The 26,511-nt window shown below is 44.3% G+C and overlaps 1 protein-coding gene across 1 annotated transcript in view; it reads left to right on the forward strand.

The window, feature by feature from the left end:
• Positions 1-950: 950 nt before the first annotated feature.
• The window catches only part of LOC120036899 (protein Shroom3-like), a 51,812-nt gene continuing 26,251 nt past the window's right edge, over positions 951-26,511 (forward strand). Inside the window, exons 1-2 of the mRNA XM_038983189.1 lie at positions 951-989; positions 6,748-6,902. Coding sequence (XP_038839117.1) covers positions 951-989; positions 6,748-6,902 — 194 coding nt within the window. The remainder of the gene's footprint in view (positions 990-6,747; positions 6,903-26,511) is intronic.

Below are 26,511 nucleotides of genomic sequence, written 5' to 3' on the forward strand. Positions count from 1 at the left end.
GAAAACAGAACCATGACAGGGCCAGAAACAGAACCATGACAGGGCTGGAGAGCAGGGCCAGAAACAGAACCATGACAGGGCCAGTAACAGAACCATGACAGGGCCAGAGAGCAGGGCCAGAAACAGAACCATGACAGGGCCAGAGAGCAGGGCCAGAAACAGAACCATGACAGGGCCAGACACAGAACCATGACAGGGCCAGAAACAGAACCATAACAGGGCCAGTAACAGAACCATGACAGGGCCAGAGACAGAACTGTGACAGGGCCAGAAACAGAACCATGACAGGGCCAGGAACAGAACCATGACAGGGCCAGGAACAGAACCATGACAGGGCCAGAGACAGAACCGTGACAGGGCCAGAGAGCAGGGCCAGAAACAGAACCATGACAGGGCCAGAGAGCAGGGCCAGAAACAGAACCATGACAGGGCAAGACACAGAACCATGACAGGGCCAGAAACAGAACCATAACAGGGCCAGTAACAGAACCATGACAGGGCCAGAGACAGAACCATGACAGGGCCAGAGATAGAACCGTGACAGGGCCAGAGAGCAGGGACAGAAGCAGAACCATGACAGGGCCAGAAACAGAACCATGACAGGGCCAGAAACAGAACCATAACAGGGCCAGAGACAGAACCGTGACAGGGCCAGAGAGCAGGGCCAGAAACAGAACCATGACAGGGCCAGAAATAGAACCATGACAGGGCCAGAGAGCAGGGCCAGAAACAGAACCATGACAGGGCCAGAAACAGAACCATGACAGGGCCAGAAACAGAACCATGACAGGGCCAGGGAGCAGGGCCAGAAACAGAACCATGACAGGGCCAGAGAGCAGGGCCAGAAACAGAACCATGACAGGGCCGGAGAGCAGGGCCAGAAACAGAACCATGACAGGGCCGGAGAGCAGGGCCAGAAACAGAACCATGACAGGGCCAGTAACAGAACCATGACAGGGCCGGAGAGCAGGGCCAAAGAGCTAGGCATGGTAGTCTTGTGTGGTATAGGTCAGAAATGGCTAGCTGCCTGCTGGTGCTTTACTGCGTTACCAGCTATTGTGATGCTCCTTCTTGGTAGGCTTTATTCAGCAGATTTGAATGTGCCAAGACATCAAGCCTCTATCCAGGCCCCTTGCTGTTCTGTGTCCCCAGCCCCCACACAACCTCTTATAAAGCCGGGCAAGAGTGCAATCCAGAATGTAGCCCAGGTTTCTGGCTAGAGTACAAGAGAGAGGGAGAAAGAGAGAGGCAGGGAGAGAGAGGCAGGGAGAGAGAGAGAGAGAGAGAGAGAGAGAGAGAGAGAGAGAGAGAGAGAGAGAGAGAGAGAGAGAGAGACCGAGAGAGAGACCGAGAGAGAGAGAGAGAGAGAGAGAGAGACCGAGAGACCAAGAGAGAGTGAGAGAGAGAGACCGAGAGACCAAGAGAGAGGGAGAGAGAGAGGCAGGGAGAGAGACCGATCTCAGTAAGACCAAAATAATGGTGTTCCAAAAAAGGTCCAGTCGCCAGGACCACAAATTCCATCTAGACACCGTTGCCCTAGAGCACACAAAAAACTATACATACCTCGGCCTAAACATCAGCACCACAGGTAACTTCCACAAAGCTGTGAACGATCTGAGAGACAAAGCAAGAAGGGCATTCTATGCCATCAAAAGGAACATAAATTTTAACATACCAATTAGGATCTGGCTAAAAATACTTGAATCAGTCATAGAGCCCATTGCCCTTTATGGTTGTGAGGTCTGGGGTCCGCTCACCAACCAAGATTTCACAAAATGGGGCAAACACCAAATTGAGACTCTGCATGCAGAATTCTGCAAAAATATCCTCCGTGTACAACGTAGAACACCAAATAATGCATGCAGAGCAGAATTAGGCCGATACCCACTAATTATCAAAATCCAGAAAAGAGCCGTTAAATTCTACAACCACCTAAAAGGAAGCGATTCCCAAACCTTCCATAACAAAGCCATCACCTACAGAGAGATGAACCTGGAGAAGAGTCCCCTAAGCAAGCTGGTCCTAGGGCTCTGTTCACAAACACAAACACACCCCACAGAGCCCCAGGACAACAGCACAATTAGACCCAACCAAATCATGAGAAAACAAAAAGATAATTACTTGACACATTGGAAAGAATTAACAAAAAAAACAGAGCAAACTAGAATGCTATTTGGCCCTAAACAGAGAGTACACAGTGGCAGAATACCTGACCACTGTGACTGACCCAAACTTAAGGAAAGCTTTGACTATGTACAGACTCAGTGAGCATAGCCTTGCTATTGAGAAAGGCCGCCGTAGGCAGACATGGCTCTCAAGAGAAGACAGGCTATGTGCACACTGCCCACAAAATGAGGTGGAAACTGAGCTGCACTTCCTAACCTCCTGCCCAATGTATGACCATATTAGAGACACATATTTCCCTCAGATTACACAGATCCACAAAGAATTCGAAAACAAATCCAATTTTGATAAACTCCCATATCTACTGGGTGAAATTCCACAGTGTGCCATCACAGCAGCAAGATTTGTGACCTGTTGCCACAAGAAAAGGTCAACCAGTGAAGAACAAACACCATTGTAAATACAACCCATATTTATGCTTATTTATTTTAACTTGTGTGCTTTAACCATTTGTACATTGTTACAACACTGTATATATATAATATGACATTTGTAATGTCTTTATTGTTTTGAAACTTCTGTATGTGTAATGTTTACTGTTAATTTGTATTGTTTGTTTCACTTTTGTGTATTGTCTACCTCACTTGCTTTGGCAATGTTAACACATGTTTCCCATGCCAATAAAGCCCCTTGAATTGAATTGAATTGAATTGAGAGAGGCAGGGAGAGAAGAGAGAGAGACCGAGAGAGAGGCAGGGAGAGAAGAGAGAGAGACCGAGAGAGAGGCAGGGAGAGAAGAGAGACAGACCGGGAGAGAGGCAGGGAGAGAAGAGAGAGAGAGAGAGAGAGGCAGGGAGAGAAGAGAGAGAGGCAGGGAGAGAAGAGAGAGAGGCAGGGAGAGAAGAGAGAGAGAGAGAGAGAGGCAGGGAGAGAAGAGAGAGAGAGAGAGGCAGGGAGAGAAGAGAGAGAGAGAGAGAGAGAGAGGCAGGGAGAGAGAGGGAGAGAGAGAGAGAGGCAGGGAGAGAGAGGGAGAGAAGAGGCAGGGAGAGAAGAGAGAGAGAGAGAGGAATGTCAGCAACAAGAGCTCAGCTCGTCTGAAAAGCAACAAAAGGAGAGAGGGAAGAAAGCGAATAGATACTCAATCCAGATCGAAGGAGAATAGATACCCAATCCAGACTGAAGGAGAATCGATACCCAATCCAGACTGAAGGAGAATAGATACCCAATCCAGACTGAAGGAGAATAGATACCCAATCCAGACTGAAGGAGAATAGATACTCAATCCAGATCGAAGGAGAATAGATACTCAATCCAGATTGAAGGAGAATAGATACTCAATCCAGATCGAAGGAGAATAGATACCCATTCCAGATCGAAGGAGAATAGATACCCATTCTCGATCGAAGGAGAATAGATACCCAATCCAGATCGAAGGAGAATAGATACCCAATCCAGACCGAAGGAGAATAGATACCCAATCCAGACCGAAGGAGAATCGATACCCAATCCAGACCGAAGGAGAATCGATACCCAATCCAGACTGAAGGAGAATCGATACCCAATCCAGACTGAAGGAGAATAGGTACCCAATCCAGACTGAAGGAGAATAGGTACCCAATCCAGACTGAAGGAGAATAGATACCCAATCCAAACTGAAGGAGAATAGATACCCAATCCAGACTGAAGGAGAATAGATACTCAATCCAGATCGAAGGAGAATAGATACCCATTCCAGATCGAAGGAGAATAGATACCCAATCCAGATCGAAGGAGACTAGATACCCATTCCAGATCGAAGGAGAATAGATACCCAATCCAGACTTAAAGACAATAAATACCCATTACAGCATGTTGATTTTTCATCACTTTTTTCGAAGTTGTTATTTTACGTGGTTGTTATTGAAGGCCCATACTGTGGACAGTGTATTGGCACTCAGACATGCTGTCTCGCCTAACCTTGGACTGCTAGAAGAAGAGGGTTAAGGAAAGGTTAAGAGAATTTGTGTTTTTGTTCATGTCCATGGTAACCTCCCAAAGGGCACCCTTTTCGCTATATAGTGCACTACTTTTGACCAAAGCCCTATGGGCCCTGGTCAACATTAGTGCACTAGATATGGAATAGGGTGTCATTTGGGAGGAAGACCATATTGATAGGTTCATTGTCTGAACCTTGGCAGCGTCTGTAGTCTTTTAAGACACTTTTAAGCTAAGCAAATCCCCCCTGGCCTTTTCTCTATTTACCACTAAGGAAGTGTAAAAAGTTGTTCCTAGGCCAACATTAAAAATAAGAATTTGTTCTTAACTGACTTGCCTAGTTAAATAAAAAATACATAAAAATATGCCTGCTTCTCTGATTATTCAAAATATTCCACGTTTTCAATTGCAATATTCTGTCAGAACGCCAATTATATACACTGAAACAAAAATATAAACACAACTTGTAAAGTGTTGGTCCCATGTTTCATGAGCTGAAATAAAAGATCCCAGAAATGTTCCATACGCACAAAAACGTATTTGTCTAAAATGTTGTGCACAAATGTGTTTACATCCCTGTTAGTGAGCATTTATCCTTTGACAAGATAATCCATCCACCTGACAGGTGTAGTATATCAAGTAGCTGATTAAATAGCATGATCATTGCACAGGTGCACCTTGTGCTGGGGACAGTATAAGGCCACTCTAAAATGTGCAGTTTTGTCACACAACACAATGTCACAAGTGTTGAGGGAGCATGCTGACTGCAGGAATGTCCACCAGAGCTGTTGTCAGATAATTAAATGTTAATTTCTCAACCGTAAGCCAACCAAAAATGTCGTTTTAGAGAATTTGGCAGTACGTCCAACCGGCCTCACAACCACAGACCAAGTTTAACCATGCCAGCCCTATATGAAATGACTGGAGCATGTAAACTATCTGAAATGACTGGAGCATGTAAACTATATGAAATGACTGGAGCATGTAAACTATCCTAAATGACTGGAGCATGTAAACTATCTGAAATGACTGGAGCATGTAAATTATCTGAAATGACTGGAGCATGTAAATTATCTGAAATGACTGGAGCATGTAAATTATCTGAAATGACTGGAGCATGTAAATTATCTGAAATGACTGGAGCATGTAAATTATCTGAAATGACTGGAGCATGTAAACTATCTGAAATGACTGGAGAATGTAAACTATCTGAAATGACTGGAGCATGTAAACTATCTGAAATGACTGGAGCATGTAAACTATCTGAAATTACTGGAGAATGTAAACTATCTGAAAGGACTGGAGCATGTAAACTTTCTGAAATGACTGGATTATGTAAACTATCTGAAATGACTGGAGCATGTAAACTATCTGAAATTACTGGAGCATGTAAACTTTCTGAAATTACTGGATTATGTAAACTATCTGAAATGACTGGAGCATGTAAACTTTCTGAAATTACTGGATTATGTAAACTATCTGAAATGACTGGAGCATGTAAGCTATCTGAAATGACTGGAGCATGTAAACTTTCTGAAATTACTGGATTATGTAAACTATCTGAAATGACTGGAGCATGTAAACTATCTGAAATGACTGGAGCATGTAAACTATCTGAAATGACTGGAGCATGTAAACTATATGAAATGACTGGAGCATGTAAACTATCCTAAATGACTGGAGCATGTAAACTATCTGAAATGACTGGAGCATGTAAATTATCTGAAATGACTGGAGCATGTAAATTATCTGAAATGACTGGAGCATGTAAACTATCTGAAATGACTGGAGCATGTAAACTATCTGAAATGACTGGAGCATGTAAGCTATCTGAAATGACTGGAGCATGTAAACTATCTGAAATTACTGGAGAATGTAAACTATCTGAAATTACTGGAGAATGTAAACTATCTGAAAGGACTGGAGCATGTAAACTTTCTGAAATGACTGGATTATGTAAACTTTCTGAAATGACTGGAGCATGTAAGCTATCCGAAATGACTGGATCATGTAAACTTTCTGAAATGACTGGAGCATGTAAACTATCTGAAATGACTGGAGAATGTAAACTATCTGAAATGACTGGAGCATGTAAACTATCTGAAATGACTGGATTATGTAAAGTATCTGAAATGACTGGAGCATGTAAAGTATCTGAAATGACTGGAGCATGTAAACTATCTGAAATGACTGGATTATGTAAACTATCTGAAATGACTGGGTTATGTAAACTATCTGAAATGACTGGAGCATGTAAAGTATCTGAAATGACTGGAGCATGTAAACTATCTGAAATGACTGGAGCATGTAAACTTTCTGAAATTACTGGATTATGTAAACTATCTGAAATGACTGGAGCATGTAAGCTATCTGAAATGACTGGATTATGTAAACTATCTGAAATGACTGGAGAATGAAAACATGTCCCGCTCAATCCCACCCCAAGGAACCTAAAGAACACCAACTGTCTGTTAGTTCAGTTTCACCAAAACCATGTAAATGTCATACTAATAATGGCTGTATGGATGGTGTTATTTCCAGTAATAGTGATGACTAATTTATACAGTGTAAACAGCTTTCTGATGAGTGACAACTGTATGGAGATGACTAGATGTGTAGAGTGAAAATATATTCTTCTTTCTTCTCCAGGTTGAGGGAGGTGGAAAGGCAGACCTGTTGGAACACCCCCTGTTGCCAGGAGACCAGGTGGTTGTCATTAACGACGTGGAACTCAGTGGATTCAGGCAGGAAGCCGTCTCATTGGTCAAAGGATCCTACAAGACTCTCCGACTCACTGTCCGCAGGTAAATAACACAAACCACCATACCCCTGTCATGCCGGGGCCATCTGTCCCTCTCCGTCTGTCCCTCTCCGTCTGTTCCTCTCCTTCTGTCCCTCTCCATCTGTCCCTCTCCGTCTGTCCCTCTCCGTCTGTCCCTCTCCGTCTGTCCCTCTCCGTCTGTCCCTCTCCGTCTGTCCCTCTCCGTCTGTTCCTCTCCTTCTGTCCCTCTCCGTCTGTCCCTCTCCTTCTGTCCCTCTCCGTCTGTACAGTACCATACGACAGTACCATACGACAGTACCATATAACAGTACCATACGACAGTACCATATGACAGTACCATATAACAGTACCATTTGACAGTACCATATGACAGTACCATATGACAGTACATTTACATTTAAGTCATTTAGCAGACGCTCTTATCCAGAGCGACTTACAAATTGGAAAGTTCATACATATTCATCCTGGTCCCCCCGTGGGGAATGAACCCACAACCCTGGCGTTGCAAGCGCCATGCTCTACCAACTGAGCCACACGGGACCACAGTACCATACAACAGTACCATTTGACAGTACTCCTTAATCTCATATTGTCCTGAGTTCTATAATGACCTCACCCCCCTCAGCTCCTTAGTCTCATATTGTCCTGAGTTCTATAATGACCTCACCCCCCTCAGCTCCTTAGTCTCATATTGTCCTGAGTTCTATAATGACCTCACCCCCCTCAGCTCCTTAGTCTCATATTGTCCTGAGTTCTATAATGACCTCACCCCCCTCAGCTCCTTAGTCTCATATCGCCCTGATATCTATAGTGGTCATGCTTCAGCACTAACGATAACAGGCCAGGGGGGTGTTGCTGGGGTCTGGTGTGTGTGTGAGCGTGTGTGCGTGTGTGTGTGCGTGCTCGCTGGATGGAGGGATCATGGCTAAACTCCCCAGGCTCTTCTGTTATCTCCACAACAGCAGCTCTGTGATATGATTGACACCCTGCGGAGGGTAAAAATAGGAGCTCAGGCTGGCTAACCTTCTGGACCCACTAGACTAGATCAGCTGTCTGTTACAGGTAGATCTAACCTTCTGTACCCACTAGACTAGATCAGCTGTCTGTTACAAGTACATCTAACCTTCTGTACCCACTAGACTAGATCAGCTGTCTGTTACAGATACATCTAACCTTCTGGACCCACTAGACTAGATCAGCTGTCTGTTACAGATACATCTAACCTTCTGGACCCACTAGACTAGATCAGCTGCCTGTTACAGGTACATCTAACCTTCTGGACCCACTAGACTAGATCAGCTGTCTGTTACAGGTACATATAACCTTCTGTACCCACTAGACTAGATCAGCTGTCTGTTACAGATACATCTAACCTTCTGTACCCACTAGACTAGATCAGCTGTCTGTTACACAGACATCTAACCTTCTGTACCCACTAGACTAGATCAGCTGTCTGTTACAGGTACATCTAACCTTCTGGACCCGCTAGACTAGATCAGCTGTCTGTTACAGGTACATCTAACCTTCTGTACCCGCTAGACTAGATCAGCTGTCTGTTACAGGTACATCTAACCTTCTGGACCCACTAGACTAGATCAGCTGTCTGTTACAGATACATCTAACCTTCTGGACCCACTAGACTAGATCAGCTGTCTGTTACAGATACATCTAACCTTCTGGACCCACTAGACTAGATCAGCTGTCTGTTACAGGTACATCTAACCTTCTGTACCCGCTAGACTAGATCAGCTGTCTGTTACAGGTACATCTAACCTTCTGGACCCACTAGACTAGATCAGCTGTCTGTTACAGATACATCTAACCTTCTGGACACACTAGACTAGATCAGCTGTCTGTTACAGATACATCTAACCTTCTGGACCCACTAGACTAGATCAGCTGTCTGTTACAGGTACATCTAACCTTCTGTACCCGCTAGACTAGATCAGCTGTCGGTTACAGATACATCTAACCTTCTGGACCCACTAGACTAGATCAGCTGTCTGTTACAGATACATCTAACCTTCTGGACCCACTAGACTAGATCAGCTGTCTGTTACACAGACATCTAACCTTCTGGACCCACTAGACTAGATCAGCTGTCTGTTACAGATACATTTAACCTTCTGTACCCACTAGACTAGATCAGCTGTCTGTTACAGGTACATCTAACCTTCTGGACCCACTAGACTAGATCAGCTGTCTGTTACAGATACATCTAACCTTCTGTACCCACTAGACTAGATCAGCTGTCTGTTACACAGACATCTAACCTTCTGTACCCACTAGACTAGATCAGCTGTCTGTTACAGATACATCTAACCTTCTGGACCCACTAGACTAGATCAGCTGTCTGTTACACAGACATCTAACCTTCTGGACCCACTAGACTAGATCAGCTGTCTGTTACAGATACATCTAACCTTCTGTACCCACTAGACTAGATCAGCTGTCTGTTACAGATACATCTAACCTTCTGGACCCACTAGACTAGATCAGCTGTCTGTTACAGATACATCTAACCTTCTGGACCCACTAGACTAGATCAGCTGTCTGTTACAGGTACATATAACCTTCTGGACCCACTAGACTAGATCAGCTGTCTGTTACAGATACATCTAACCTTCTGGACCCACTAGACTAGATCAGCTGTCTGTTACAGATACATCTAACCTTCTGGACCCACTAGACTAGATCAGCTGTCTGTTACAGGTACATCTAACCTTCTGGACCCACTAGACTAGATCAGCTGTCTGTTACAGATACAACTAACCTTCTGGACCCACTAGACTAGATCAGCTGTCTGTTACAGATACATCTAACCTTCTGGACCCGCTAGACTAGATCAGCTGTCTGTTACAGATACATCTAACCTTCTGGACCCACTAGACTAGATCAGCTGTCTGTTACAGGTACATCTAACCTTCTGTACCCACTAGACTAGATCAGCTGTCTGTTACAGGTACATCTAACCTTCTGGACCCACTAGACTAGATCAGCTGTCTGTTACAGATACATCTAACCTTCTGGACCCACTAGACTAGATCAGCTGTCTGTTACAGGTACATCTTGCTGCACAGCAGCATTACTGTTTCATCCATATTCACATTAGGATAAGATCAAGAATTTAGGTTTGCTAAAGGAAGATCTTTTATAGAAGCTATTTTAACACGCTAAATCAACGCTTCCCAAACCCTTTCGTCATTGGGGAACATCCCACACATTTTGCCACGGGCTGAAGCCAGAACTCCAGACTAATATTTTTCACTGGTGGTACTAGTGCCACTAAGGGACCAAACAGGCCATGATTTGGTCGGACCAGTTCTTATTTTCCTTCCGGCATCACGCAATAGAAAACATTAGTATCCTGGCAACGGGGGGTGTTCTAAAGTCATTCCCAGCTTTATTAAAATGTGTAATAGACCACTGTGATTGTAGAAGAAGGTTTTTTCATCATCCACTCCTGAGGATCAGAGAGAGGACACCCTTCAGGTCTGGATTACAAAAAGCTCTACTTTACCCATTCGTTCAGTCATATAGCATGCTGGGATGACGGGTAGCAAGTAATGTGTGGAGCGAGTAGTGGGCGAGTAGTTATCGTTGGTATTTATTATGGATCGTCATTAGTTCCTGCTAAGGCAACAGTTACACTTCCTGGGGTTACACGTATCTACAATACAACATCCATGTGTACGTGTGTGTGGAGTGTGTGTCTTATCATGTGTATGTGTGTCTGTTAAACTCTTTCTGTGAGCTATTTTATCCTCATTTATAGGCTATTTTATATTTAACTTTACTTGAGTGTATCGACAGATGGCCTGTACAGGTCCGTGACGATGCACTCGTCTTTGTGGTTGTTTTTGTAGCCTATTTTAACTCTTTACAGAACACATCTTTACAGAACACACTTTTTGTACTTTAAGCTTGCCCTGCTAGCTGTGGCTAGCCTGCTTTGTTGTTAGCATTATGGCTACCGATGACTATCCAATGGATATCAATGGCCAGCCATTGACTGTTCAATGCTACCGCTGTGAAATGTTCACTAACCAGAGGGACAGAGTGGAAGACCGAGCACATAAGGAACAGGGAGGGGTATGCCTTTGGTGTGACCGGATGATGGATGATATTGGGTTGCTGCAGAAGGACGTTCAGCGGCTATCCGATGAGCTGAAGCAGATGGAGAACCTCGTTGATGAGTTCACCAATGTAGCTCTACCCCAGGCTAAACGATCTGTCCCACTTCTCGGAGCAGGGGGCTTGTTCTACTTCACCACAGAGACTGGGCCGAGGTGGTTAAGCGAACGGGCCCGAGGGAGCTGTAACCTGGGCGGTCCTTTCTTCAAATCAAATTTTATTGGTCACATACACGTGTTTAACAGATTATTGCGGGTGTAGCGAAGCACCCTCCTCTCTCCTAGGCTCGACCCCCCCACCCCTCTCTCCTTCTAGGCAACAGAGCTCCTCGCTGCACCGTGCACCTCTCTCAATGATTGTTGGGGTAAGCTCCATGTGCCCTAGAGCTCTCTCTTGGAGCTCAGCCATCTCAGGCCACTGGCTCCGTGCGACCTGGAAATCCACGACCTCCCCCTCCCAAGATAGCCATCGTTCGGAGTTCCATCGTACGGAGTTCCATTGTTCGGAGTTCCATTGTATGGAGTTCCATTGTACGGAGTTCCATTGTACGGAGTTCCATTGTACGGAGTTCCATTGTACGGAGTTCCATCGTACGGAGTTCCATCGTACGGAGTTCCATCGTACGGAGTTCCATCGTACGGAGTTCCATCGTACGGAGTTCCATCGTACGGAGTTCCATCGTACGGAGTTCCATTGTATGGAGTTCCATTGTACGGAGTTCCATTGTACGGAGTTCCATCGTACGGAGTTCCATCGTACGGAGTTCCATGAGGTCGAAGGAATTGTACGTGGAGCTCAGAGACAGGATTGTGTTGAGGCACAGATCTGGGGAAGGGTACCAAAAAATGTCTGCAGCATTGAAGGTCCCCAAGAACACAGTGCCCTCATCATTCAACCTCCAAAACTCTACCTAGAGCTGGCCACCCGGCCAAACTGAGCAATCGGGGGAGAAGGGCCTTGGTCAGGGAGGTGACCAAAAACCCAATGGTCACTCTGACAGAGCTCCAGAGTTATTCTGTGGAGATGGGAGAAACTTCCAGAAGGACAACCATCTCTGTAGCACTACACCAAGCAGGCCATGGTAGAGTGGCCAGATGGAAGCCACTCCTCAGTAAAAGGCACATGACAGCCCATTTGGAGTTTGCCAAAAGGCACCTAAAGCACTCTCAGACCATGAGAATGCCAAGAATCACGTCTGGAGGGGAGTTTATCACCCTCCTTCAGCCCTCCCAATTGCTCTTAACAAATTGTCTGACTTGCTGTCTAATTATGCTGAATCTGAATTATAAATATTGGGTGATCTTAATTTGGATTGGTTGATGTCAGTATCAGATAGACTGAATGATATTTATACTGAGCAAAATTTAACTCAACTTATAACTAAACCAACCCACCCCAACTTAAAACACCCTGAAAAATCAACTATATTGGATATAATTCTGACAAAAGTATCCAGCCAATGGAATCTATGCTAACGAGCTCAGTGACCATTATCCCATTGCCTGCAGTAGAGATACTAAGCTACCTAAATTGTGTTTGTGTATTATTACAAAGATACAACTTTCAATGAGCAACATTTCCTGCATGACAATGAGCACCATTTCCTGTACGACAATGAGCACCATTTCCTGTATGACCTGGGGTTGTATGATAGGGAGGGTGTGTCCCTCTATCTCTGATTCGGATGTTTTACCTTTCTGTTTACCTTTCGTTCCCGAGTGGCGCAGCGGTCTAAGGCACTGCATCTCAGTGCTAGAGGCGTCACTACAGACACTGGTTCGATCCTGGGCTGTATCACAGCCGGCCGTGATCAGGAGCGTCGTCCGGATTTGTAAATAAGAATTTGTAAATCATTCTGACCTAGATAACTACTGCCCAATTTCTAAACTATCTTGCCTTGCAAAAATATTAGAATCACTGGCAAACTCTCTTGTACAAGCTGAATAACTTCTATGCTCGCTTCGAGGCAATGAACACTGAAGCATGCTTGAGAGCATCAGCTGTTCCGGACCTTCAAACAGGCCTTCAGACCTTCAAACAGGTCAACATTCACAAAGCTGTAGGGCCCGACGGATTACCAGGACGTGTACTCCGAGCATGCGCTGACCAACTGGCAAGAGTCTTCACTGCCATTTTCAACCTCTCCCTGTCTGAGTCTGTAATACCAACATGTTTCAAGCAGACCACCATAGTCCCTGTGCCCAAGAACACTAAGGTAGCCTGCCTAAATGACTGCCGACCCGTAGCACTCATGTCTGTAGCCATGAAACGCTTTGAAAGGTTGGTAATGGCTCACATCAAAACCATTATCCCAGAAACCCTAGACCCACTCCAAATTGCATACCGCCCAAACAGATTCCCAGATGATGCAATCTCTATTGCACTCCACACTGCCCTTTCTCACCTGGACAAAAGGAACACCTATGTGAGAATGCTATTCATTGACTGCAGTACATAGTAGCTACCATAGTGCCCACAAAGCTCATCACTAAGCTAAAGACCGTGGGACTAAACACCCTCCTCTGCAACTGGATCCTGGACTTCCTGACGAGCCGCCCCCAGGTGGTGACGGTAACGGTACAGTGGGCCCACGGTTCGGTATGTATCACGGTTTGTGGGCCACGGTAACGGTACGGTTTCGGTATCTTTATATTTAAGAAAAGTGTGTGCTTGTATGACTCTCATACAGGGGACGAGTTTGCAAAATGTAGCTCTTCATCTCCCAATCCAGTACATAGTGAACCGTCACAGAGAGGTAGCTTCCAGTACATAGTGAACCATCACAGAGAGGTAGCTTCCAGTACATAGTGAACCATCACAGAGAGGTAGCTTCCAGTACATAGTGAACCGTCACAGAGAGGTAGCTTCCAGTATATAGTGAACCGTCACAGAGAGGTAGCTTCCAGTACGTAGTGAACCGTCACAGAGAGGTAGCTTCCAGAACAGAGTGAACCGTCACAGTGAAGAAGCTTCCAGAACATAGTGAACCGTCACAGAGAGGTAGCTTCCAGTATATAGTGAACCATCACAGAGAGGTAGCTTCCAGTACATAGTGAACCGTCACAGAGAGGTAGCTTCCAGTACATAGTGAACCATCACAGAGGTAGCTTCCAGTACGTAGTGAACCGTCACAGAGAGGTAGCTTCCAGTACATAGTGAACCGTCACAGAGAGGTAGCTTCCAGTACATAGTGAACCATCACAGAGGTAGCTTCCAGTACGTAGTGAACCGTCACAGAGAGGTAGCTTCCAGTACATAGTGAACCGTCACAGAGAGGTAGCTTCCAGTACATAGTGAACCGTCACAGTGAAGAAGCTTCCAGAACATAGTGAACCGTCACAGAGAGGTAGCTTCCAGTACATAGTGAACCGTCACAGAGAGGTAGCTTCCAGTACATAGTGAACCGTCACAGTGAAGAAGCTTCCAGAACATAGTGAACCGTCACAGTGAGGTAGCTTCCAGAACGTAGTGAACCGTCACAGAGAGGTAGCTTCCAGTACGTAGTGAACCGTCAGAGTGAGGTAGCTTCCAGTACGTAGTGAACCGTCACAGAGAGGTAGCTTCCAGTACGTAGTGAACCGTCACAGAGAGGTAGCTTCCAGAACAGAGTGAACCGTCACAGTGAAGAAGCTTCCAGAACATAGTGAACCGTCACAGTGAGGTAGCTTCCAGTACGTAGTGAACCGTCACAGTGAGGTAGCTTCCAGTACATAGTGAACCGTCACAGTGAGGTAGCTTTGAGTTGCACTGGTGGTCCAACTATCAATGGAGAGAGCTAGATAGGGTGTCTGTGTCAATTCGTTTTCAATTTCTCTCTGAGATGTTTCATAGTGTTTGGGAATTACTTTGCTGCTGAAATGTGTGGGAGGACACATTGTAATGCTGTTAAAAAAAATTAATCAGGTGACGAAATCCCGAGTCAGTAACCACCGAATGTGGCTGCAAATCTTTGGCTATGAATACTCCCACTGCTTTCGTTATTTCGTGATGTTTTTCTGAATTTGTCGTAAATTATTGTTGGAAGGCAACAGCGAGTGATTGTTGTGTTTTCGCTAACGAGTGGACTCTCCTTGCTCCAGCTCCACCGGCAAGGGATACGGCCGGGTGATGGCGACGTAAATGACACATCATGTTAGAAGTGTTTCCACTCGAGTAGCGTAGAAGTGTTTCCACTTGACAGTGACAAAGCAATGCTTGCAGACTGTACTTTGTTTGTTTACTGTCTTCTTACCCATGTCATTTTATTGAACGCTGAATCCAAAATGTTCCCACACAGCGGATTTGAAAGACGGCGGTGCCTCTTCAAATTTGCTTCTCTCTGTCTCACTAGCGCTTGCCATTGTCATGTTGGAGCTGAGAGAATATTTGTTTTTAGTGTCCCCTCTCTTCACGGGGCCCCTTTAGTGAGGTTTCCTACTGAGATGTCATTGCAAATTGTCCATTGGTTGTTTAAGGAGGAGTTGGTTGCAGTCACTGCGGTTGCCACATTTTGAGACATTGCTGTGGAGTAAAGTTTGTCAGCCTTCAGGATCCCCCTAATGGCCTGGGGCCCCAAGCAGTTGCCTGCCTTGCCTGTTCACAAGCTGCGCGTCTGGTTCTGTGGATCTGAATGTACAACGTGCGTGTAGTCACAATAAGCACGTTTTGGAAATTATAGGAAAATGACAGGCATATCGTAATTCCACGGTTCACGTGTGTGTATTGAACCGTAGGGGGCGTACCTAATGGTTCGACAACATACTGTGTACCGTTACATCCCTAGTAGGTAACAACAGATCCGCCACGCTGATCCTCAACACGGGGGCCCCTCAGGGGTGCGTGCTCAGTCCCCTCCTGTACTCCCTGTTCACTCATGACTGCACGGCCAGGCACGACTCCAACACCATCATTAAGTTTGCCGATGACACAACAGTGGTAGGCCTGATCACCGACAACGATGAGACAGCCTATAGGGAGGAGGTCAGAGACTTGACCGTGTGGTGCAAGGACAGCAACCTCTCCCTCAACGTGATCAAGACAAAGGAGATGATTGTGGACTACAGGAAAAGGAGGACCAAGCATGCCCTCATTCTCATCGACGGGGCTGTGGTGGAGCAGGTTGAGAGCTTCAAGTTCCTTGGTGTCCACATCACCAACAAACTAACCTGGTCCAAGCACACCAAGACAGTCATGAAGAGGGCACGACAAAACCTATTCCCCCTCAGAAGACTGAAAAGATTTGGCATGGGTCCTCAGATCCTCAAAAGGTTCTACAGCTGCACCATCGAGAGGATCCTGACGGGTTGCATCACTGCCTGGTATGGCAATTGCTTGGCCTTCGACCGCAAGGCGCTACAGAGGGTAGTGCGTACAGCCCAGTACATCACCGGGGCTAAGCTTCCTGCCATCCAGGAACTCTATACCAGGCGGTGTCAGAGGAAAGCCCTAAAAATTGTCAGACTCCAGCCACCATAGTCATAGACTGTTCTCTCTGCTACCGCACGGCAAGTGGTAGCAGGGTCCAAGAGGTTTCTAAACAGCTTCTACCCCTTCTACCCCTAAGACTCCTGAACATCTAATCAAATGGCTACCCAGAATATTTGCATTGACCCCCACCCCTTCTACGCTGCTGCTACTCTCTGTTTATTATCTATGCATAGTCACTTTAATAACTCTACCTACATGTACATATTACCTCAATTACCTCGACACCATTGTCCCCGCACATTGACTCTGTACCGGTACCCCCTGTATAAAGCCCCGCTATTGTTATTTTACTGCTGCTCTTTAATTATTTGTTATTCTTATCTCTTATCATTGTGGCACGATAGTCATTTTTCATGCTGAGGGCAGTCAGACTGACAACTATGGGATAAAAAAACATTTTTCTTGTCCCGCAGATTATTTGGAAACGATCGTCTTTCTGCTTTGTATGTGTTAGCCTACCTGTTGTATTAAAATTATGAATTACATTTTTTGGGCATTATTCACCCTCAGAATTCGCTGCTTCAATTTCAGTAGCCTACCTCTCCTAGTTGGGCGTGAGAGTTCAAGTGTGCCTAGTATGTGTGGTCTCATTGAAATAGAATCGGCTGCCTACATGGATGGAGAATCACGTGGCAGTTAACTTGAATATGAAATTAACTTAAATATGATTAGACTATGAAATTAACTTATATTTGATTAGACGGTAGTTTACTACAGTGTCTGTAAAATTGCTGGGACCATTGCTGGCAAGTGAGCTGCTTCACATACGCCTAAAATAACATTGCGGGGACTGTGGTTGGGTGCTGTATGAAAAGCTGAGGGTGAAGATATCAGTCCCGCTCAGACCTCTTCACCGGGGTTCTCCAACCCTGTTCCTAGAGAGCTTCAGTCCTGTAGGTTTTCACTCCAATCGTAATTTCACTTCAACCCTAACTAACCTGATTCAGCTCATCAACCAGCTTAATTATAACAAAGATTAGGGTTGGAGCGAAAACCTACAGGACAGTAGCTCTCCAGAAACAGGGTTGGAGAGCCATGCGCTACACTATACTTGCTTGGTTTGTCACATAAACTGAAATTAGGTGAACTATTGGAATGCAGCGTTCTGTGGCACGTCATTTAATTGTCAGACATTTGTTCTGTTACTGCAAGTTATTGCTAGTTTTACCACCAGAGGGCATCTTTGAGAAGCATTTGATAGTATTTTGTATTGGCATTATCAGAGAATTTTAAACCTTTTTTGTAATAACATAGTATATGGGATTGATTTTAAGAAATGTGGCTTAATTAATTTGATTCATATTATGGTGTTTGTAGTCAGAGAAAAACAAAAAACGAAACCCTCAGGGTTTCCGTTAGGATTGAATGGAAAATATGGCGCTGTACAACGTGACGGTCTGGAGTAGGCTACAGGATTGGAGGATTCTAAATTGTTTGCCTTCATTAAGCAACTTTGTTCCAATATTTCTGTAAATCAGTGATATTTATTCCAATAGTAATTCGTTATGGATCCATAACTAAATCAACATCAGCATTTTGAAAGAGTATTTTTTATTTTATTATACCTTATTATTTTATTAATGAAATGTGTTTATTTGTTTATTAGGCTACTGTGCACAATACATACCGTAGTAAACATGGGAAAGTGCCTAATTCCTTACATAAGGGAGAGCAGGCCATGTCTGTACTACAGAATGCAGGGCACGCTGTGCTGAAATAGACGTCCACAGCGGGAAGGCTATGTATTCTGTGCCCATTTGTGGTATCTCTCTTCGTTTACACGTCCTTGAAATAGCAGAACAGCATAATGGTCCGGGTGGTCCTTGCTGTGCCTGGTGAGCAGTTGGTCAAGTTCTGTTGTCAGAAGAGGAATGGAAATGTCAGGGTGAACCGAAGACCTGACGAACCCGTCACGTATGTTGACTCTGCCTGTCGGAGGTGGAGTTCCAGAGCTCACAGGTGTGCCTGGCATGGATTGTGACTCCATCTCGTTCCTCGCCCTTTTCAACGCGTGAGTGAGTCAATGATTCCAATGATTCGTCTGACAAACAAATAACTTTGCGTCCTGCAGGCCCAGGCATGGATCAAAGCTGACGAGACATTCAATAACATCATCTTCGCAGACAAATCAACCGTGGCCCTTGAGCAATTTGCTCAAAAGTGCTACAGAAAAAAAGGAAGAAGATCAAGAATATTAACGAAAGCATAAAGATGTTGATGAAGAAATGCTGGTTTGAGTTAGAAATGTAACACTATAGAGTATTTAAGCATTGAATACATTGCAAGTTGAGGGATTTTCACAACAGTAGCAGGGTTATAAAAAGTCTATTGTCCTGCTAATCGGAAACATTTGCATGATGGGCTACACCTGCTACAGTTGTGATGTCTTCTATTATTCTACAATGTAGAAAATAGTTAAAATATAGAAAAATCCTGGAATGAGTATGTGTGTCCAAACTTTTGACTGGTACTTGCTTAATTAATTTGATTAATATTATGATGTTTCTATTCCATGAAAAATGAAAAACCCTCTGGGTTTCTGTTAGGATGGAACGGAAAATATGGCGCAGTACAACGTGACGGTCGGCAGTACAGTACTGGGCTATTTAGCCAAAGAATCCCTGTGTCGTGCGGACGAGAGACCGGGGTTCAAATCCCCGACGGGGAGGAAGGAGTAGGCTTGTCTCAGAGTCCCCATGCTTGTCTCAGAGCAGTGCGAAACGGTGCTAAAATAGTTGTTGGCTTTTGCTTCTAACTTCAATTGATAAAGTATTTTTTAGTCACAATCCAACCCCAATTAATACATTTGGGCACAGTCGATAGCATGCTGGACTTCGGGCTAGAATGTTGAGGGTTCAAAACCTGCTCCCTGGTTGTTTCATTACAATTATTAGGCCGGTCTCAGAGCAAGTAGCCTGGATTGTTACTCCCATCTCATTCCTCGCTCTCTTCCACACATCATTCAGCAAGCTTGTGGGCATGCTGGCAGGATGTGCTGTTTTTTATTCTGTATATATGAATTACAAATCAGCCTTTACTTAAATCATGTTTCTAGTCTATTGCATAGTTACAATGTGTAATCATTGATGTCCCAGGAGCAGGAGTGGTAAACACTGTTGAGAAGTGTATAATTGTAATATATACATGCAGACACAGCATCATTAAAATAATGGAGTTTGATACACCTGGTATTGGATATGACTGGAAATAAACTTGTTAAATAGTGATTTTCATAAATTAACTTTATGACCAAAAAATATGCACAATCGTTGGTCTCATCATTAACTAACATATTCCTCTCAATTGTAAATGTTTTGCTTGACTCGTTATGACGTTATAACTACTACATTTTTTTCCTCCGTAATGTTTTGTCAGCCATCTTTGCTGAAGAAAGTCACCAGGGATGGGTGGCTCGCGTCAAATTCGTCATTGGAACCACTCGATATGATTGGTCATATAAAAACCTTGGGACCCAAATGCATAATGAGTGTTCTAACTCCCCCTTGTGGTGGTCTGGAGCAATGAAGCCGTGACACTGGGTACCTCGGTGTAAGTTCCGCGGTGTAAGTTCGCAACCTTTAAAGGAGGAACCACTGTATATTACTATTAAAATAGGGCTTTAGAATGCCACCCTAGTCATAGACTGTTCTCTCTGCTACCGCACGGCAAGCGGTACCGGAGCGCCAAGTCTAGGTCCAAAAGGCTTCTTAAAAGCTTCTACCCCCAAGTCATAAGACTCATGAACAGATAATCAAAGGGCTACCAATACCCCCCTTTTACGCTGCTGCTACTCTCTGTTTATTATCTATGCATAGTCACTTTAACTCTACCTACATGTACATATTACCTCAATTACCTCGACTAACCGGTGCCCCCACACATTGACTCTGTACCGGTACCCCCTGTATATAGCCTCACTATTGTTATTTTACTGCTGCTGTTTAATTATTTGTTACTTTTATTTTCTATTTTTTACCAAATAGGGCTATCTTCTGTATACCACCACTTACTTGTTACAACACAACTGATTGGCTCAAAAGTATTAAGAAGGAAAGAAATTCCACAAATTAACTTTTAACAAAGCAAACCTGTTAATTGAAATGCATTCCAGGTGGCTACCTCAGGAAGCTGGTTGAGAGAATGCCAATAGTGTGCAAAGCTGTCATCAAGGCAAAGGGTGGCTACTCTGAAGAATCTAAAATCTAAAATATATTTTGATTTGTTTAACACTTTTTTGGTTACCACATGATTCCATATGTGTTATTTCATACAATGTAGAAAAGAGTAAAAAATAAAGAAAAACCCTTGAATGAGTAAATGTGTCCAAACTTTTGACTAGTACTGTATATTCATATATAGTATACATTTTGTATATCTGTGTCCATATTGTCCATGAGTTTCTAGTAGATAGACCATATGGTTCAACAGAAAATAGACTAATGAATGAACAAAGCAACTAATCAACAATAGCATTATTTTTAATGACTTCTGCAACTCGTCCAACTATTTACTTTTTTCACAACTGCTTCCAGTCTGACGCCAAAACATTGACAACGAATACATATTGACGCAGCCACTCTGTCCCCATTGTCCCTGGCCCTGACTGGCTGGATAGTTTGTCTCCATTGCCCCCGGCCCTGACTGGCTGGATAGTCTGTAGTCTGTCCCCATTGCCCCTGGCTGGATACACACAGAGCAGGCTTTTCTTTTGGCTAATAAAAGGCCATAATGGCAGCCATTGTCTCACACCTGGCTTTGTTTCTAACCCTGGACTATACTCTACACTGTGCACAGGACTCAGGTTCACCTGCTAGCCTGCGTGACTGGGTGGCTGTACTCTCCCTCTCTCCGGCCATGTGAGAGGGGAGAGAGGAAACAGCCCAGCCACAGAGGATGGCAGGATGCTCATTTGCATCCAAGTACAGAGTCCAGGAGACGTTGGTAGAGAGAGAGAGATAGAGAGAGAGAGACAATAGAGAGAGAGAGAGAGAGAGAGAGAGAAAGAGAGAGAGACAAGAGAGAAAGAGACAAGAGAGAGAGACAGACAAGAGAGAAAGAGACAAGAGAGAGAGACAGACAAGAGAGAAAGAGAGACAAAAGAGAGAGACAGACAGAGGCAGAGAGAGAGAGAGAGAGAGAGACAGACAAGAGAGAAAGAGAGACAAAAGAGAGAGAGACAGAGGCAGAGAGGGAGAGAGACAAGAGAGAAAGAGAGAGAGAGACAAGAGAGAAAGAGAGACAAAAGAGAGAGACAGACAGAGGCAGAGAGAGATCCTTACCAAGTACAGGCTGAGTGACCACCGATTGGCAATAGAAACCGGCAGACATAAAAAGACATGGCTACCCAAAGAGGAGCGTGTATGTGGTCACTGCACGACAGGGGAGGTAGAAACAGAGATGCACTTTCTCCTTTACTGTGATAAATACTCACCAAGAGATTCATTATTCACAGAAATGACTACATTTATTCCAAATTTTAACTTATTAAACCCAGAGGAAAAACTAAAAATACTCATGGGCGAAGGAGCAATGACTCCTCTTGCAGCCAAATATGTATTTGCCTGCCATAGCCTGAGGGACACTGAATAATAACATCTGCATAGTAAGCAGTAACTTACTTATTATGACTGTTATTGTTATTACTGTTATTGTTATTACTATTATTATTGTTGTTTATCATTCCAAATAGTAGTGGTATGGGTGGTAATGGTAATGATAGCAGTTTAATGATGGTGGTGGTGGTAGTGGTGGTAATGATGATAGTAGTTGTAGTACCGATGTAATGGTGAAGATGACCGTTATTTAGTTATAAGTTAGTTATAGTTTAATTTTTTTATTTTTTATTACAATGTATATTGTATACATTGTTGCTTTGGCAATATTGACACAATGTTTTTCATGCCAATAAAGCAGCTTGAATTTTGAATTTTGAGAGAGAGAGATAGAGATAGACAAGAGAGAAAGAGAGACAAGAGAGAAAGAGAGACAAAAGAGAGAGACAGACAGAGGCAGAGACAGAGAGAGAGAGAGAGAGAGAGAGACAGAGAGAGAGAGATAGAGAGACAAGAGAGAGAGAGAGAGAGAGAGACAGGAGAGAGAGAGAAAGAGAGACAGACAAGAGAGAGAGAGAGAGAGAGAGACAGGAGAGAGAGAGAAAGAGAGACAGACAAGAGAGAGAGAGAGAGAGAGAGAGAGAGACAGACCGAGGCAGAGAGGATACCACAAAGCTTCCTTTACATCCAGTGTTCGGCCCAGCGGTGCTGTGTTGTGGAGATGCATTAGGGTCAGTCAGTGTAGTGTTGACTCTGTAAAGTCTGAACAAACACAACTTCCTGGATGGCTCTGTAGTCCAGGAGTGTTCAGGACAGGTAGCGTTAGGTAGTGCTGTCCTGACTGGGCGAACACCTGTCGAAGACTGGAGAATAGGACTCAGCGACTGACGGCTCCATGCAAGGGTAAGGGTGTGCCACTGTCAGCCAGAGCTGCCTACTGCTGGGGAGAGAAGGGTAAGGGTGTGCCACTGTCAGCCAGAGCTGCCTACTGCTGGGGAGAGAAGACTGAGGAGTGCTCAGCCAACATTAGTGTAGTGCTGTCCTGGCTGGACAAACACCTGTTGAAGCCTGGAGATTGCAGAAGGACTATACCATTACCATACTGACTGACTGACTGACTGACTGACTGACTGACTGACTGACTGACTGACTGACTGACTGACTGACTGACTGACTGACTGACTGCTCCACTGTAGGCTAAATGGTGTGCAGCAGTCAGCCTACCTGTCAGTCTACCTACTGGACTATAGGCTACCACACACTGACTGACTGGCTGACTGACTGGCTGACTGACTGGCTGACTGACTGACTGGCTGACTGCTCCACTGTAGGCTAAATGGTGTGCAGCAGTCAGCCTACCTGTCAGCCTACCTACAGCTGTGGGAAGACAAGACTGAGGAGGAGTTGCATAACTTCAGACTTTGGACACAGCAGTTCTCTGGGAGGGTGGATTTGAGGGGAAAGGGAGGGAAATGAAAGAGGAGGCGTGAGAATTTCCTGAGGACAGGAGTCAGCACAGGTTACTGATGCTGGAGTTAACAGTGAGTACAGGATTACAGGTATATGTTAGGTTGAGCGATCATATTCCACCAGTCCATGTGGATCAACTGATTGACTGGTTGCAGACAGGTAGATGAATCCACCTCAAACGAACCAAGATGGACTCCAGTCTGGATCTGAACCCCAGTTGACATGCTCTAGTCATGGTGTCCCTCTCTCAGCGGTGATGTAAGACAGCCGTTATCAAGTCTGTTTGGTCTTCCTAACTGATCGTGATCCTTTCTGAGCGTTGGACGAGCTGATTAGCTGAGACCGTTCTAAGGAGAAAGGAGGAACGACTTTGGATGTATTATATGAGTTGACTCTGGCTATTCTGAAGAGAAACGACTTTTCCCAGGAGCACTAGGGCTTGACTCTGGCTATTCTGAAGAAAATCTACTTTCCCCAGGAGCACCAGGGCTTGACTCTGGCTATTCTGAAGAGAAGCTACTTTTCCCATGGCCACTAGGGCTTAACTCTGGCTGTATGTCACCAAAGGATGGATGAGACCCCAGACATCAGTAGTGACTCAGACAGGTGTGTGACTGTTCTCTGTCATCTGTTTATACCTAACAACAGATATGTGACTGGTCTCTGTTCGTACCTAACAACAGATATGTGACTGGTCTCTGTTCGTACCTAACAACAGATATGTGACTGGTCTCTGTCATCTCTCCATACCTCAAATAGGGGGTGCTTATATTTGTCCTGTTTCATGTGGGTAACCACGGTAACCTGTATGGGTTTGAGGTGTGAAATGGAAATGTGTTTTTTTGCATATCCCAACTGCCAACCTGAGTCACGCTCAGAGAGTGGGGTCATGGCCAGGGATCAGCCATTATTGATGGTGACCTTTGAGAAATTACGGTTAAGTGCCTTGCTCAAGGGCAGATCGACATATTTTTCACCTTGTCGACTCAGGGATTTGAAATAGCGACCTTTCGGTTACTGCCCCAATGCTCTTAACCGCTAGGCTACCTACCGACCCTGAACACAGGTACACTACGTGACAGTAGTCATCCTTTTAGTTCTGTGTACTACAGAGGAAGAAAGGCTATATGCTCACTCTCTCTCTCTTTCTCTCACTCTCTTTCCCTCACTCCCTCACTCCCTCCCTATTTCCCTCTCTCTCAGTAATTAACTGTGTGTGCTCCTAATGTTGGGTCAAGAGGTCGACTGTGAAGCCCATCCCACAGACAAGGATCTCATTTACAATGGTGCCTGAATGCAAATATTTTCATAATCAAAAAAATGTACGTTCCAAATAATAATAAAAATAACAAAAAAACTTCAATGTACAATTACAATACTACAATGTCAACCTAAAAACCATGACAGTCAATAGAAACAACCACAATCCTCAGTGAATTAATTTAACACAAGAGTCCTAAACTGCCCTAGCGGCACCAGGGAATCAAGATGCAAGGAATTTCACAGGTTATTCCAACAATGGGGGGCACTAAAACTAAAGGAGGATTTTCCTAAATTGGTCGAGAACACTCGAGTTAACCAACCCTGAGAGTTAACCAACCATGAGAGTTAACCAACCCTGAGAGTTAACCAACCCTGAGAGCTAACCAACCCTGAGAATTAACCAACCCTGAGAGCTAACCAACCCTGAGAGCTAACCAACCCTGAGAGCTAACCAACCCTGAGTTAACCAACCCTGAGAGTTAACCAACCCTGAGAGCTAACCAACCCTGAGAGTTAACCAACCCTGAGAGTTAACCAACCCTGAGAGCTAACCAACCCTGAGAGCTAACCAACCCTGAGAGCTAACCAACCCTGAGAGTTAACCAACCCTGAGAGTTAACCAACCCTGAGAGTTAACCAACCCTGAGAGCTAACCAACCCTGAGAGCTCATTCTTTTATACTTTAGCAACAAAGTTCGGTAAGTTGGAAGCTTGTGTAGTAGAGATTTTCAAACAGAAAGGTGATTTACGGGACTTCAATGAGGACTAGCCAACCTTTTGATAAAGGATGCAATGGAGTGTATTAAAACTGTCACCTGTGATAAAGTGAAGGGCACTATGGTAGACGGCATCCAAAGGTTTAAGAGTAGTGGTTGCTGCAATCTGGTCAATGGTGTTACCATAGCCATGAACTGGCTGGAAATATGTAGTCCATTTGAAACAAAGTTGACTTTACAATCTGCTTTCTGCTATTTAGGGAGAGGCAAGATCTATTTCAACAAAAAAAACTTTAAATCTTAACTTTTTAACTAGCTCATCCGTATGTTTTTTTAAACATTACATCTTTGTCTAAATGGCCAGATATTTATAGGCTGGAACCTGATCAATGGGAGACCCATCCGGGGAATAAATATGTAGTCCATCTGAAACATTCCGGAGAGAATTAGAGAACAACAGTCTTACCCACATTAAGTACAATGTTTAAACCAACCAGGGCTTTTTGTAAGGCAACCAGGTCAGATTGCAGCTCTAACATATCCAACAGTTGGGGCAATGGCATACATAGCAGAATCGTCTGCATACAGATTAATTTAACATGTTTTAACAGATAGACCAATATTATTTATATAAATATTAAAGAGAACCGGTCCTAATACCGACCCCTGTGGTACACCTTTTGTAATATCCAGGAAACTGGCCTTAACACCATCAGAAATCACACATTTGTGTCCTGTCTGACAGATCATTCTCAAACTACTTGCAAAAAAGTCTTGATCCAGGCCAATTTCAGTCAACAGTGTCGAAGAACTTTTGAAAGGCAGCACAATGACTTTTATGATCGAAGCAATTTAACACATCATCTTAAACAAGCGTAGCAGCTGAAACGGTGCTTAGTCTCTTTCCAGATTGTAGGGATAACACCAGAACCAATTGTCAAGTTAAAATTATAAGTCAATGGTTCTGCAATAAGTGGGGGCAGAGAGCTGCAGTAAGAAGGGATCAAGTGAATCAACTTTTTTAACATCA

The sequence above is a fragment of the Salvelinus namaycush genome, unplaced genomic scaffold (genome assembly GCF_016432855.1).
Source record: "Salvelinus namaycush isolate Seneca unplaced genomic scaffold, SaNama_1.0 Scaffold1503, whole genome shotgun sequence".
Lineage (NCBI taxonomy): Eukaryota > Metazoa > Chordata > Actinopteri > Salmoniformes > Salmonidae > Salvelinus > Salvelinus namaycush.